Here is a 14,285-nt window from a genome sequence, read left to right as displayed (position 1 = left end):
ATATCCGACATATTCAGATTCTGAATGTCTAACCTATGTCTGCCTATGCAGAGGGGAGGGTGGGGGGGGGGGGGTGCTGCTGAAGGGAGGGCAAATATTGGACACAGCATTATATATTTATTATATATATTCCAAAGGCAATGTATGTATAATAATCATCCTATAGGCAGGGGGGTAGTGAGGGTGAAGCCGGGCGCCAGAGGATAACAGGGTGCCGGAGCTGTGCCCACACCGCCAGCTCCCATGCCCATAGCTCCCCTGCCCGCTCCCGGCTGCGCGCTGTGTCTGGGAGACGTGCTATTTTCAATGCACGTCTCCCGCTGGGGGGCGAGAAACATGCCCTTGCTCCGGGTGCCGTGGCACCTAGCTACACCACTGCAACTAGGCCTCTATATCATCCAAAAATGTTTAATAACTAAACTGTATTTGTGTTATGCACCTATGGCCCTTTTCATTAAATAACTTCTCCCTTGTAGCCATGGCATAAGAACTGTTTCAGATGTGCAAAATGTGGCAAGAGTCTAGAATCCACAACTCTGACGGAAAAAGAGGGAGAAATCTACTGCAAAGGTGAGAAGGTCTAATCGTCTAATGCAGTGGTAGCCAACCCTAGCCCTCGAGAGCTACCAACAGTTCACATTTTCCAGGCAACCTAGCTGCTGCACAGCTGCACTCATTAATCACTGGCACATTTTAAAAGATCCACAGGTGGAGCTAATTAGCTCACTTGTGATTCTGTGAGGAGACCTGCAAAACATGCACTGTTGGTAGCTCTCGAGGACTAGGGTTGGCTACCCCAGGTCTAATACATACATGTCATCTTAACACATAGGCCCTCATTCTGGTTGACTTGCAAAGCAGCATTTTTTGCTGTTTTGCGAGCCAACTAGCAATGCACGCCTAACACTAAATGCCCGCTGCCCGCCGAATGTCCCCGCCGACCATCGAATGATCTCAGAAGCTCTCCCTAATCTAAGTCACTCTCTGGAGACTTAGATTAGCGGCGTCCTGCTCCGTGAACAGGGCGGGCAGCTGACATCCGATGACTTACGCTTTCCGCCCACGGAAGGCAGGACGCTTCCCCTGTTCGCATTGGGGGGCACACAGCATTTTCATGGGTCCTCCTAGGAAACGCTGTACGAACGCCATCCCCACTGTGCACCCTTGGAGACTTGCATAGAGAGAAGACATGCCCATGTTTGCATATGCGCAGATCCTCAACATAGGAACCCACTGTGAAATTGAAACATAGCATCCAAACTGAAGGAGGGCCATAATCTGATCAGTCTCCTGGAAAGGTATACTTGGCGAAAGATCAAGTATCATCCAATCAGATCCGGTCATTTATTAAACACCGCCTAACCTGGCAGTTAATTGGTTTGTGCTTAATCTTTCTGCACTCTTTAAGGCTAAGTGCCTCTGCCCCTGCCCCCAAAGTGGGTTGTATAGTAAGCCATAAAATACAGGGAATTTAATCATTTTAACACTGTAGAGCAGTGATTTTCAACCTTTTTACCTTGAGGCACACTAAATAAGACTTTAAAATTGCCAGGTCACACCCTAAGATCCCCACAGGGCAAAACACATTGGCCACCACAGGAAAAAAACAAACCTATTGGCCCCCACATTAAAAACACTCACACTGTTCCCCACAGGTAACAAAAATAAAATACATTGGCCCTTTACATGAAAAGAAGAGACCAGTAAATAACATTTGAACTGGTGGTGGCTGTAAATGGGTTTGGGCATCTCTAGCTGTGGGGGCACACTTGAGAACAGCTCAAGGCACACTAGTGTGCCACGGCACACTGGTTGAAAAACACTGCTGTAGAGGAACATCAATCATAAATTATATTTTTCTGCTGCAATACAATTAGCAAGCAAGTCTTATTACTGCTTAAAGAGAAAAAAAAACAGATGGAGTGGAAAAGGTTGACAAATATGTAAAATACTACATACTTTAACACTTAGATGGATAATCTGCATGGGAGTAGAAGACTGCTTCCGTGTTCTTGAAATGTTGATGTGCGATCTATTATGTCTTAAGACCTTGGGGCTATATTTATGAAGCATATGCTTTTTCTTCTTGGAGGATTACAAGTGAAAATTTTAAGCGGCACTAACAGTAAGTTAGTGTCAATTGAAGCCCGCCAACCAACTTTTTAAATATAGCTCCAGGTCATGCTTTCCCAAGGGGTAAATGTATTCTACCCACACTTATCATGTGGATATAACCAGGGGTGTAACTAGAACCTCGTAGGCCCTATATAGCAAAGTCTTTAAAGGTCCCCCACCATTGTCTGTACAATGACTTTTAGGGGAGGCAAAGAGATGATTGGCGTGAAAGCCCGAGGTCTGTGATGGGGCAATAAAACCATTGCACATTTAATCTACTACTTTAAGGGGTATTCAATCATTGCCATTTTTTTTAGCAGGTGAAAAAACTGCAATAATTCACCGATCCTTATTCAGTCATGGGCCCAGTCAAAACATTCAGCACAGAGGGTGAATCTAAATCAGTGGTAGCCAACCCTAGCCCTCGAGAGCTACCAACAGTTCACATTTGCCAGACAACCTAGCTGCTGCACAGCTGCACTGACACATTTTAAAAGATACACAGATGGAGCTAATTAGCTCACTTATGATTCTGTGAGGAGACCTGCAAAATATGCACTGTTGGTAGCTCTCGAGGACCAGGGTTGGCTATCCCAGATCTAAATTGTCCAAAAAGTGGGCGTAAATTATTATTATTTTTTTTTCCCTTTTATTTGGCCGGTGAAAAGATTTGGCATGGATTGAATACCCCCTCAAGTGGTACAAGATCTACACGTTTACAATTTGTCCAGCAGTAGCATGATCTATCATTTCTCTTCTCCGTAGCTTGTTATGCAAAAAATTTTGGACCCAAAGGATTTGGTTATGGCCAGGGAGCTGGTGCACTTGTGCACGCACAGTGAAGAAGATGCAATAAATGCAAGATGCTAGAACATTTATTGAACCTGGATGTCTCATACTAAAGAGTGGTATTCTAAACTCATACTAATTACTGTGATGTCATTCTTTCATTCCTGTACCAGTGACCCTGTTCTATTTGCCATTCCTGTTTAACTCTAACTAGTTAATAGTAATTTTTTTTTGTTTTGTTTTTTTTTTAGATTTTTACAATGACATTTTTTTTTCTACTATTACTTTTTGTAATGCAACTGATACTATAGGTCTGTGCTTACCAAAATATTTTCTATTAACTTAATTCTGTATCACAAACAAAATGTAAAACTAAACTTTAAATAAAGATACTGAAATGCCTAGTATGATTCATTAACCCCATTTACTATTACTAGCAGTGGTCCCTCTCGCCAAGTCTATTTTGGTTTTTACATTTCTGATTCCAAAAGTTTATGTAGATGCTTCAATTCTGATTTAAAAAAGAAAAAAAAAATCTACTTGGAAATCGTTGAATAAATGTGGCCCTTGCTTGAAAATGCGGTACTTATGTATTATCTGGGCTCCCATGTTAAATGCATCCCATTTTTTCATACCCCTACTATCCAACTACGCATGGAGTTGATTTTATATAGTGTGGCGAGCCACCGTGCCCGAAGCGTGGCGAGCGGACGCGGTCTCATAAGAAAAACGGGAGCCCAGATATTACATAAGTACCGAAAATGCACTAACACTTAGCTAAAATATTTGATAGAAGTGCAGTTTTCTATAACCGGAATCCTAGAGCTGTTTATCTCAGAGCATTAACTGGTCTGTAATACAAGACTGGCAAATCAATCTAGCTAACAAATTATATAATTGGTGTGAGTTGAAGGGACAATCACAAGGCACATCTCTTCCTTTACCCCAATTTATAGGCCACACTATAAAGCTAGGTAAACACTATGCAATATTATGGACAATTTATTGTTACAAGGTGATCTATAGGGATAAATCCTTCACATTCTAGTCCATATGCGTGTTCGTGTGGGTTAGTGAAGCCCTTTTGTCATCCATACATGCAGCTGAATCGGAGGATATCAGCAACGACAGCATGCTCCTGGACATTGCCATTGACTATATATTATAGATTGCACAGTGTGAATGCACTATCGTTTTTACAAGGTGCAAACGATATGATATATTCAAGGAACTCCTGTTAATGTTAAGATTAGCTGGGGAAAAAGGCTGAAATTAGCAGCGTTTGGGTCTCTAGTAAAATCTTGCTAGGTGTCAGAGGAGCATTACATTTTGTTCCTGACTTGCTTCATATGTTACACAATACCATCATCTTCTTGACCTTTGAAAAAAATGTCCAAACAATAGATTTTGTGCTGTGCTACATACTGCTGTACCATTTAGTAATCATGATTTATTGCTTTTTCCACTTTTAGATTATTTTTATAATATTTAACTGTATTAACCTAAAGGAAAGTATAACCTATAATAATGAGAATTTTCCATTTATAGGATGAATTCCAATAAATTCTCAATAATACTCCCAGGAACATTGAACTCTAGGGTGGTCAATCCAAAATGGCCGGTAATTGGAGTTTCCAATCCTGGGATTAGACTGCGCATGCGCAGTCTAATGCTGGGTAGCATTTGAGCACTCGCTCAGACGCTGCCCGGCTTCTCCCTTCCTTGGCTATCCAGCTCTGCGTAGTGTAACTTAGTCACGGGTCATGCTGCGCAGGCCACACAGTGCTTCCACCTGACCCCAGGCGCATCACCCGTATTGCTGTCCCAGCCCAGCTCCCTGCTGTCCGCCTGCCTGGCTTAAGCACTGCCCACCTGCCTCGCTTCCAGCCATGCAGGTAATTATTTGGGGTGGCCGAACATTCTCTTTTGTTAGGGAAGCCAATCCCGGAAATCAGTGAATACCGGCATTGAGCATTTTTCAATCCCAAATTCCGGGATTGAAATAAATGCCCAGCATGCCTTGACAGTTTTGTTATTAGGGAATGCCCCCCTTCATTAATAGCTACAGCATGAGGGTCACTTTTGCATACAATATGAACTGGGAATGCTACATTTAATCCTTTGCAGCAGCCACCTGGTACTGGGTGCTCCAAATCCACTTTCTATTTCTCATCCTTTTCCATGGACCTCATTTAGGGGGTGATTCAGATCTGGTTTGTAAAAGAAAACTCCTCCTTTTAATGGAAAAAATCATGTGCAGTGCAGGTGGGGCAGATGTAACCTGTGCAGAGAGAGTTGCATTTGGGTGGGGTGTGTTCAAACTGAAATCTAAATTGCAGTGTAAGAATAAAGCAGCCAGTATTTACCCTGCACAGAACCAAAATAACACAAATGTAACTCTCTGTACATGTTATATCGGACCCACCTGCAGTGCACATGGTTTTTCCCATAAAAGGAGTTTGCATTTGCAAACCAACCTGAATCACCTCCTTAATGTGTAAGAAGTGTAATGGTTTCCAATAGCAGGTGACTTTATTTCCAACTTTCACAATTTCACTCTGTTGTTCTGTGCTAATAACTAAATAGTAGGCCATATGTAAAGTATTGAAATTTAGAGAGAACAAAAATCCTGTTCCCTGTGGTAATAGGCCCATTATGATTTGTCTTTATGCTTCTTTTAGTCTTCTCTCTTATGTGCCATATTTTACCCTTCATTCTATTGTTCTCATTTTATACGCTAATCTGTTATGTGGAAGGATGTCAAATGCTTTGCCCTGTACTGCACTGCCAAGATCCAGCCTGCACTCTACCGCTGCCAGAAAAACTAATCAGATTGGTTCAACTGAATCTATGCAGACATTGTGTTGGGAGTTTTTTTCCATGGTACACTGGGAGAAAAACAGAAGCTACCATGAAAATATTTTACTAATGACTGATGTCAAACAAACAGGTCTAGAATTTCTTGCCTCTGGTTTTATTCCCTTTTCAAATATTGGCACCATATCAGGCTGGTTTGAATATATAACAAATATGGGTCTATGTATTGCAGGTTAAAATGGCCCACATACTCGTGTTCTAAGATGCCTTTTACAGCAACATTGCGCATCTTTTCTAGACAGATTTCCAACACTACAAAAAAAATAAAAAGTTTCTGAGGCATAGCCTTTCCAAATATCATCTCAGCCGGTAGTGTCCGGAAGGTATTCCAACAGAACTGGGACCTGGTTGTTATTTCCTAGGAAGACTACCTCATCCGTAGTGTAAATCTAACCTGTTTTACAGCATCTAGTTCATGTTTCCTATTAATTCGTAAACAATCCACTGTTTGAACTCTGACGAGGCAGGTAAAAGCTGCATCCAAACATCAGACGTTTAACTTTTGACCTTGAAATGCCATTTATTCTCCGCTGAGCAACTGCAAACTTAAATGTTTTAAATAAATTCCCCATGTTTTATTTGCAAGACATTTTTAGTATATTGATAGAGCTGTCTTTTTTTTTTCTTCCTGTCAAAACCTGCTTAAAAGACAGAAGGATGGTGAGATCTGTACTTGAATTAAGTTGTCCTTCTCCTCCACACTTGCTATACTAACCTCAGTGGGTTGCTTCTGCTTGTGCCATATTTTTAAAACACCATCCCAGTTCAAACAGAGGTAATATAAATGAATTTCTATAAAATGACATAGGGTCAAACTTATGGGTTTCTTGTAAGTTGAAAAGAGGCTGTACCCCACCACCTATGCTGTAAATGTGTTGTCACTCAGCAGCTGCGGCTCTCAGGTTCATGCTGGTCGGGCCTGTGATGAGTGTCTTAGTCAGGGATTGCCAACTCCAGTCCCCGAGAGCTACCAACTAGAGATGGGCAAAGCGGGTCACTAAGAAGAGCTGTGATCGAGAGACCTATCTGTGAAAATTCGGGTCTTTGAGATGGGTCATCGGTTCACTTTGACAAATGGAGTAATTTGATAATAACGAAGCATAATTTGTTTTACAATCATTTATTGCCATTTTTTTTAAACTTGTTTTGGGTACTTATATGTTAGTTGGCCACCCACTAAGCTATGTGCTTAGTTTTCCACGTCCCCTTGCGGGGCTCGCTGCGCTCGCCACACTATATAGAATCAACTCCATGCTGACATGGATAGTGGGCGCCCAACTAACATATAAGTACCCTTCTTTTTTTTTTTTTTTTTTTATAAACCGTGTGCTGAACAAATAAGAACATGTATGACTGAGTAAAACACTGATTGATGGCTGGGTGCAGAATTGCCATCGATGGCAACCATTGATGGCGTCTGCACCGATGGCCAGCCCTAGCAGCAGCCTTGTTATTCTTTCTTTCACTTGCAGTCACAGCACTGTACTCAGTCTCTAGGGTTAGTACATTTCAGCTGCCACAGGTGGCAGTGCTGAGATCAGGCAAATGCATTATAATCAAAAACTAAACAAAGTAACAATCCGCCTGGAAGATCCGCATAGTTTGCCAACGACCCATCTCTACTACCAACCGTTAACGTTTTCCATGTCTACTCACAGAATCACAAGTGAAGTATTTAGATTAACCTGTGCCTCTTTTAAAAATGTGTTAGTAAGGAGTGTACCTGCGAGGTGAGCTGGAAAATGAGAACTGATGTTAGCTCTCGAGGACTGGAGTTTGCTACCCCGGGTAGAAGTGCTGCTGGCTACACACAAACAGGGTCTTTCACTTTGTAACCACTTAATTATGTTCTTCCTATAATCTGCTACAGCCTAGTAACCAGCCCTCCTCCTACATTGTCTATCTTATAGAATTATCACCTCTTTTTATCTATCGCAGTGATGGGGAACCTTTGGCCCTCCAGCTGTTGTTGAACTACACATACCAGCATGTCATGCTACAGTTTTGATATTTGGTCTGTTGCAGGACATGCTGGGATGTGTAGTTCAACAACAGCTGGATGGCCAAAGGTTCCCCATCCTTGATCTAGCTGCTTGGGGAGAGAGCTGCATATTTTAAAACAATATTCAGGTAAGTGCCTTTGTTTTGAATGTCTTGGGTAAGGTGGTTGGAGATGGTGCAGATTTTGGTGTCCTGCATGCTTAGATGCTGCTGGGTGGGGGATGAGTAAAGAAAGACTTTTACCACAGTAAGAGTCTCCTATTTCCTGTCAGTGTACATGTGTATGCATGATTGAATGCATCTTGCGGTACACATGTCCCCTATCTGTAAGCCAGGTTTCAAACCAATCATCACCTTTAGTATAAAGTTGCACCACACATTCATGTGTCTTTCCACTTCTACATAGTGCTTCATTGGAATTACAGGCTATCTCGGCAGTTCCCAACCTTTTTTTTTTTTTTCCCCCTCTCCCATACTCCTTGCTTAGGCTTTTCATTTAAGAGTATGCTCTCCTCTTAATTTGAATTTTCCTACAATAATTATGGGTAGAGGTGGATACTGTGCATATTCGTATACTATGGAATACTGGAGGAGTGGTGTTCTGTAGCTGGCTGTATATTCCCTCCTCGATGTCCGCTAATGCATGTAGGATTAATGCCACTGCTGCCTTCACCTTTCACCTGTGTCAGATGAACGCTGGTGTTTGACGGCAGTGTGGGTGTGCTTTTGCTGGACCAGGATTTTTCTTGAAATTAAAGACCTATGCTAATGAAGATGCAGACAAGACGAAGTGAGACAGTGTGGTTTTTCTCCATGGTAATAGTAAACTTATTCCACTATTGTGAAACCACTATTAAAATATTCTATAATAGTAAAAATATTATCACCTGAGGTTTCGTTAACCTGCTCCTTTTTCCAATTGCCCAGTGGTTTAGTTGATTTCTCTTAACGTGAAGGGGCTCAATTTCCCCCAGAAGCATAGAATAGCCCTCTTTACATTTTACCAATATAGAGATAATCTAGTTACTCTTCAGGAGACACACTTCTCCTCTTCTGCACCCCCTGCTTTTAAAGATCATAGATATCCTGTATGTTATACTGCTAATGGCCCAGCTAAACGCAATGGAGTAGGCATCTTGTTTCACAAAAATACCCCTTTCACTTTACTTTGCAAAGTCGAGGACAACAGTGGTCGCTTTTTGATTCTTAAAAGTCTCATAGATGACACCCTGGTTATTCTTGTTTCACTTTATGCCCCGAACTCCCGTCAGGTCCCTTTTTTTTTTTTACATGAAAATTTTGAAGAAATATATAAAGTACAACGACTGCTTATATTGATGGGCAATTTCAATCTTGTCCTTGACCCTAAGACTGATAATCACAATACCAAAATCGTCATATTTCTCCCCGGGATATGGGCCTCTCACTAGCATTTAGGAAGTTGCTTGCAGAGTTTGACTTGTATGAGGCCTGGCGTACTTCCCACCCTGAGAAGAGAGGCTTCACTTTCTTTTCCTCTGTACACAATAGCTACTCCAGAATCTATTTTGTCTTCTTTGATAAAACTGCCCTCCAATACACTGAGAATTGAAATTCTCCCCAGTACCTGGTCTGACCATGCCCCCATCCTATGGACTTGGGTTATGTGTTACCATTGCCCTTTTACTCGCCCTTGGAGACTCCCTGATTATCAACTCTCTGACCCTGAGACTCTGGGTGCCCTCATGGACTCTTTGAAGTTGTATATGCAAACTAACTTCCCAGACGACACAGTACTTTGTGGCACCTCTATACAAAAGGGGGCTCAGTTTAAAGCTCGCTCTCGTAAAACTCAGTCTAATCTAGAATCTACTCTTTGGTCCTTAGAGTCTCAGAACCAGACCAATCCCACTGGAGTACTGCGAAAACAATTACAGGAGGTGAGATCTCAGCTCCAGAAGCTTTTATGACAAGAATTCAAGCTGCCCTTACACTCCTCCGTCACAAATTTTACACTCCCGTTTGTTAGCCTGTAAACTTTGTAGCCGTATTAAATGCTTCACCACCTCCTCTGGTAAGCAGTGTCTTAATCCCCTTGATATCACTAATTTATTCTCTGAATTTTATGCTAATCTACACAATCTTCATGAGGACACCTCTATCCCACAACCATCAACAGCTACTCTCTCCTCATTCCTGAACTCTATCCCTCTCCCCTCCCTAGATGTGGAGACCTTAGCCTCTTTGAATAGTCCATTGTCCATGAAGAAGATTGAAGTTGTGATTAAACGGTTACCAAAGGGAAAAGCCCCTGGCCATGTGGCTTTACAAACTCCTTCTACTCAACTTGCAATGAGCTCCTCTCCCTGCTCCTCTTAAAGCTTTATACTGCAGCATCTAGTGAAGGCTCTTTCACTGCAGAAATGGTTGAGGCGCAGATTGTAACTATCCCGAAACCTGGTAAGTACCCTTAAGAATGTAAAAACTATAGGCCTATAGCCCTCTTAAATAGTGACTTAAAGATCTATGCCAAACTAATAGCCAATTAATAAATCCAGATCAGGTTGGTTTTGTTTTTGTCCGTCATGCCCCTGACAACACCCGTAGGGTCTTGGACTTGACTGAATGGGCATCATGCACCAAGTCACAATTCCTCCTGCTCTCTCTCTCGATGCCAAGAAGACATTTGACCGCCTGCACTGGAACTATATTGCGCCAGGTATTATGCAAGTTTGGCCTCCAGGGGGAAATTATACGATATTTGCCCTTTACACTGGTCCCTCTGCAAGAGTTTTTAGTAATGGCTTTCTTTCCTCATCCTTTCAAATTTCTAATGGAACTAGACAGGGGTGCCCTCTCTCACTGCTTTGCTATGGCCATTGAACCCCCTTGCCCAAATGATCCGTTTAGCCTCCAATTTCCCCGGTTTATCGGTTGGTGATACTTCTCATAAACTGTGTTTTGTTTGTAACTGACCCAGAGACTTCATTAATTTCGCTTCATAACAAATTGGATAGCTTTAGTGCTGCCTCATTTTATAAACTGAATACCACCAAGTCAGATGCCCTCCACAATAATATCCCTCCTCAGACCGTAAGGTCCTTGAAATCAAGCTTTCCCTTTAACTGGAAAGATACTTCCTTGCTCTATTTAGGTATTTGTATTCCCTCCAATATTCAAAATGTTCATACAGTTAACTATACTCTCTTGCTGACTCAGCTGATTACATTAGCTGAGTCCTGGATAAACCACAAGGTCTCTTGGTTAGGCTGCTTAGCGTCATATAAAATGATGTTACTTCTGAAATTAATGTATTTATTCCATGCCATCCCTAGTAAACCGATGATCTAGACCAGGTATGTCCAACATTGGCCCTCCAGATGTTTTGAAACTACACATCCCAGCATGCTTTGCAATAGTTTTAGCATTCTCTAATAGCAAAACTGTGACAAAGCATGCTGGGATGTGTAGTTTCACAACATCTGTAGGGCCAACGTTGGACATGCCTGATCTAGACTGATGCTGACATATGTATGACCCGCTCTCGGCCACAGGGGGTTCTCTCCCTTCCTGATTTGAATAGATACCATGAAGCAGCCTTACTTTCCCTATTATGTGATATGTCTCTTCCACCTCACTCTAAGCCTTGGGTTGACCTGGAACATACCCTCTTCATGGTTTTCCACTAGCTGATATTCTGTGGTTACCCCGACAACTTCAACCTCATTCCCTTCTGTCCCCTGCTTCTGTTCTTGACACCTTGAGAGTATGGGACCTTAGACACTCAAACCATTTTGATTGTACCCTCCCTAGTAGGAATCTATCCCTTAGGGCAGGCATGTACAAACTGTGGCCCTCCAGCTGTTGTGAAACTACACATCCCAGCATGCCTTGCCATAGTTTTATGCCACTCCACCAAGTCTGCAATTAAAAAAAAATCAAGGATGTCTATGAGGCTCCTCGTTGTACTTAATGCAGGTGGCGTTTGTGGAACTTCTAAGACCTCACCCCCACACTTTCCCGAGACTGTACATCCCTACTTTGCTGCCACCTCCTCCTTGTACTCTGTTGTGGGTGGCAAAGGGGAGGGTGCAGAGGACCTCCAGAGAAAGCAGGGGATTTGCCCACCTTCCCGGCTGGGAGGCCCATGTTCCTTTTTTTTTTTGGGGGGGAGGAGGAGTAGGTTGAAGTTTCGCCTAGGGTGCTGAGAAGCCTTACACCAGCCCTGTCAGTACCCCAATCTGCCCATTATGTTTTAGGCCATAGTCTACTATCCGCCAGAGCAACTATTGCCCAACACTGGAAATTCCCTTCCATACCCCCATTTGACAAAGTAGTTTCTAAAACTCAATTTAATTTTGAAATGGAGAACAAAGGTGTCTCTTACTCCACAGTAATCTCTTCTCCTGTTATGAAATAGCTCCCATGGCATGTCTGTCACAGAGGGAAAAGGAGCTCCACCAACACATACCATATCGCAGTATCAGCCTTTCAAAACAAGATCTTATTGGCTATCCCAAATCACATGACAGCTGATAGCTAATAAGATTCTGATTTGGAATCAGAGTAAAGGTGCATACACACGTACAGATTATTCTGTCTGATCTATCTGGTGGGAACAAAAACCTGGAAATGTATGGGAGCATATGACAATAAAAAATTTCCACCCAAATGCAGGAAACCAGAAAAAAATAACACATTTATCAAAGCATATATTTTTTTTTCTGTTTTTCTGCATTTGGGTGGAAACTTTTGATTGTCATATGCTCCCATACATTTCCAGGTTCCAGGGGGCTGTCAGCTTCTGCTGCATGTGTCCACAGGAGGCCTCCTTCTCCCCCACATTTCCGGCTCAGGCAAGGAGGCTTCCATTTCCATGCTTGTCACCGTCACCGTCGCCCGGCGGCGTTGAATAGGGTGAGAAGGAGGGCTGGCAGCAAATACTCCAGCCCTCCGGAACCCTGCGAATGTGCAGCAAATCCTAAACAGGATTTGCTGCACATAGCATAATTTAACATTGAATACTGGCCTTAATGTTGATCCCAATAAATTCAATCTATATAAAAAATATTTTGACCTGTTTTATCTAGTAAAATAAAATATACGGTTAACACTATTTTATTGTGAAACTTAAAAAAAGCTTGTTCGGCCATAATTGGTCATTTCAGTAAACAGGCTTCTAGGCTTGGACAGCACGGCCGATGTAATGGTTAGCATTATTGCCCCACAGCACTGAGATCATGGGTTCAATTCCCACCATGACCCTAACTTTGTGGTGCTTATATATTCTCCCCGTGCTTGCATGGGTTTCTTCCGGGTACACAGATTTCCTCCCACAATCCATAAATATACTGGTGGGTCAATTGGCTCCCAACAAAAGTAACCCTAGAATGAATGTGTGTGCATGTACATGTGGTAGGGAATATAGATTGTAAACTCCACTTGAGCAGGGACTGATGTGAATGTTCAAATATTCTCTGTAAAGCGCTGCGGAATATGTGTGCGCTATATAAGAAACTGTTAAAAAAAATAACAAAGAGAATACTTATCTGTACTAAATCATCGATTTGTGGCTGGACAAGGAACAGAGCAGTCAAGTGATGACATATGCACATTCCTCAACTCCGATAAGCTCATGACAGCAGCCACATGGTAAATGGATTATATGCATGGTTTTGTGAAACACAAACCAGAAAAACATCTCTGAGAATAATACAAGAAAAATACGAAAATACATGTGGTGTAAGAGGACTTGATGGCAGATCTAACTTAAATACTATATGCAGTAGCAGCTAGTCAGACAGACAAAACAAATAAATAAAACAAATGGACTGGTCTCCAGGGCTGTTCTACAATCCATGCAATACTGTGAGTTATTGATTAATATTTATTATGCCTTGCCCAAGGAATTTCTAGAAATGATTTTGGGGTGTCCGGGGGCAGATTGGGAACTAAAAGTGTCCCTGATAACAGTGAGACTGTGTGTAACTGATACAAAATTGGAGTAAGTGAGGTTATTACTCAATTATCACTAGCTATATGAGCCAATTCAGCTTTACAGCTGCAGGCAGGGCTGTTGTGAACACATGCCCTCATTTGCTACACCACTCACAATTCTGGTCTCACAGGGCCTGGCCAATAGGCAGTTACTGACAGCAAGAGGAAATCCCCAGTCACTGACTCCACTACACAGTAGGTGGGTGGGTATAAGGATTCTACCAAGTCACTGCCGCATGACGTCTGAAACCACAGTTACATGTTCAGGTTCCAATTCCCACTCCACGGCATCATACACGGAGGGCATCAGGAACAATTACACTCCTTAGGCATTGAGTGACAGAATCACGTTTTGAGATGTACACATTTACTTTCATGTATGGTAATAGCACTGCTTTGTCTCCCCACAGCCATTTACAAAATTACATATGTATTGAGATCATGGAGCTGGAGGTAATCTTAATGTGCTTTTCTACATATAATTTGATATGTTAATGAGCAGCAATGATGGTAATCTCATCTGCTCA

At 42.2% G+C, this 14,285-nt stretch overlaps 1 protein-coding gene across 1 annotated transcript in view; it reads left to right on the top strand.

The window, feature by feature from the left end:
* Positions 1–3,308, top strand: part of CSRP2 (cysteine and glycine rich protein 2) — a 28,257-nt gene extending 24,949 nt beyond the window's left edge. Inside the window, exons 5-6 of the mRNA XM_083182594.1 lie at positions 477–570; positions 2,881–3,308. Coding sequence (XP_083038720.1) covers positions 477–570; positions 2,881–2,957 — 171 coding nt within the window. The 3' untranslated portion in view covers positions 2,958–3,308. The remainder of the gene's footprint in view (positions 1–476; positions 571–2,880) is intronic.
* Positions 3,309–14,285: the final 10,977 nt, after the last annotated feature.

The sequence above is a fragment of the Crinia signifera genome, chromosome 4, assembly GCF_055691185.1.
Source record: "Crinia signifera chromosome 4, ASM5569118v1, whole genome shotgun sequence".
NCBI lineage: Eukaryota > Metazoa > Chordata > Amphibia > Anura > Myobatrachidae > Crinia > Crinia signifera.
The sequence above is the reverse complement of the archived record's forward strand: the minus strand, read 5'-3'. Positions and strand labels throughout refer to the sequence as shown.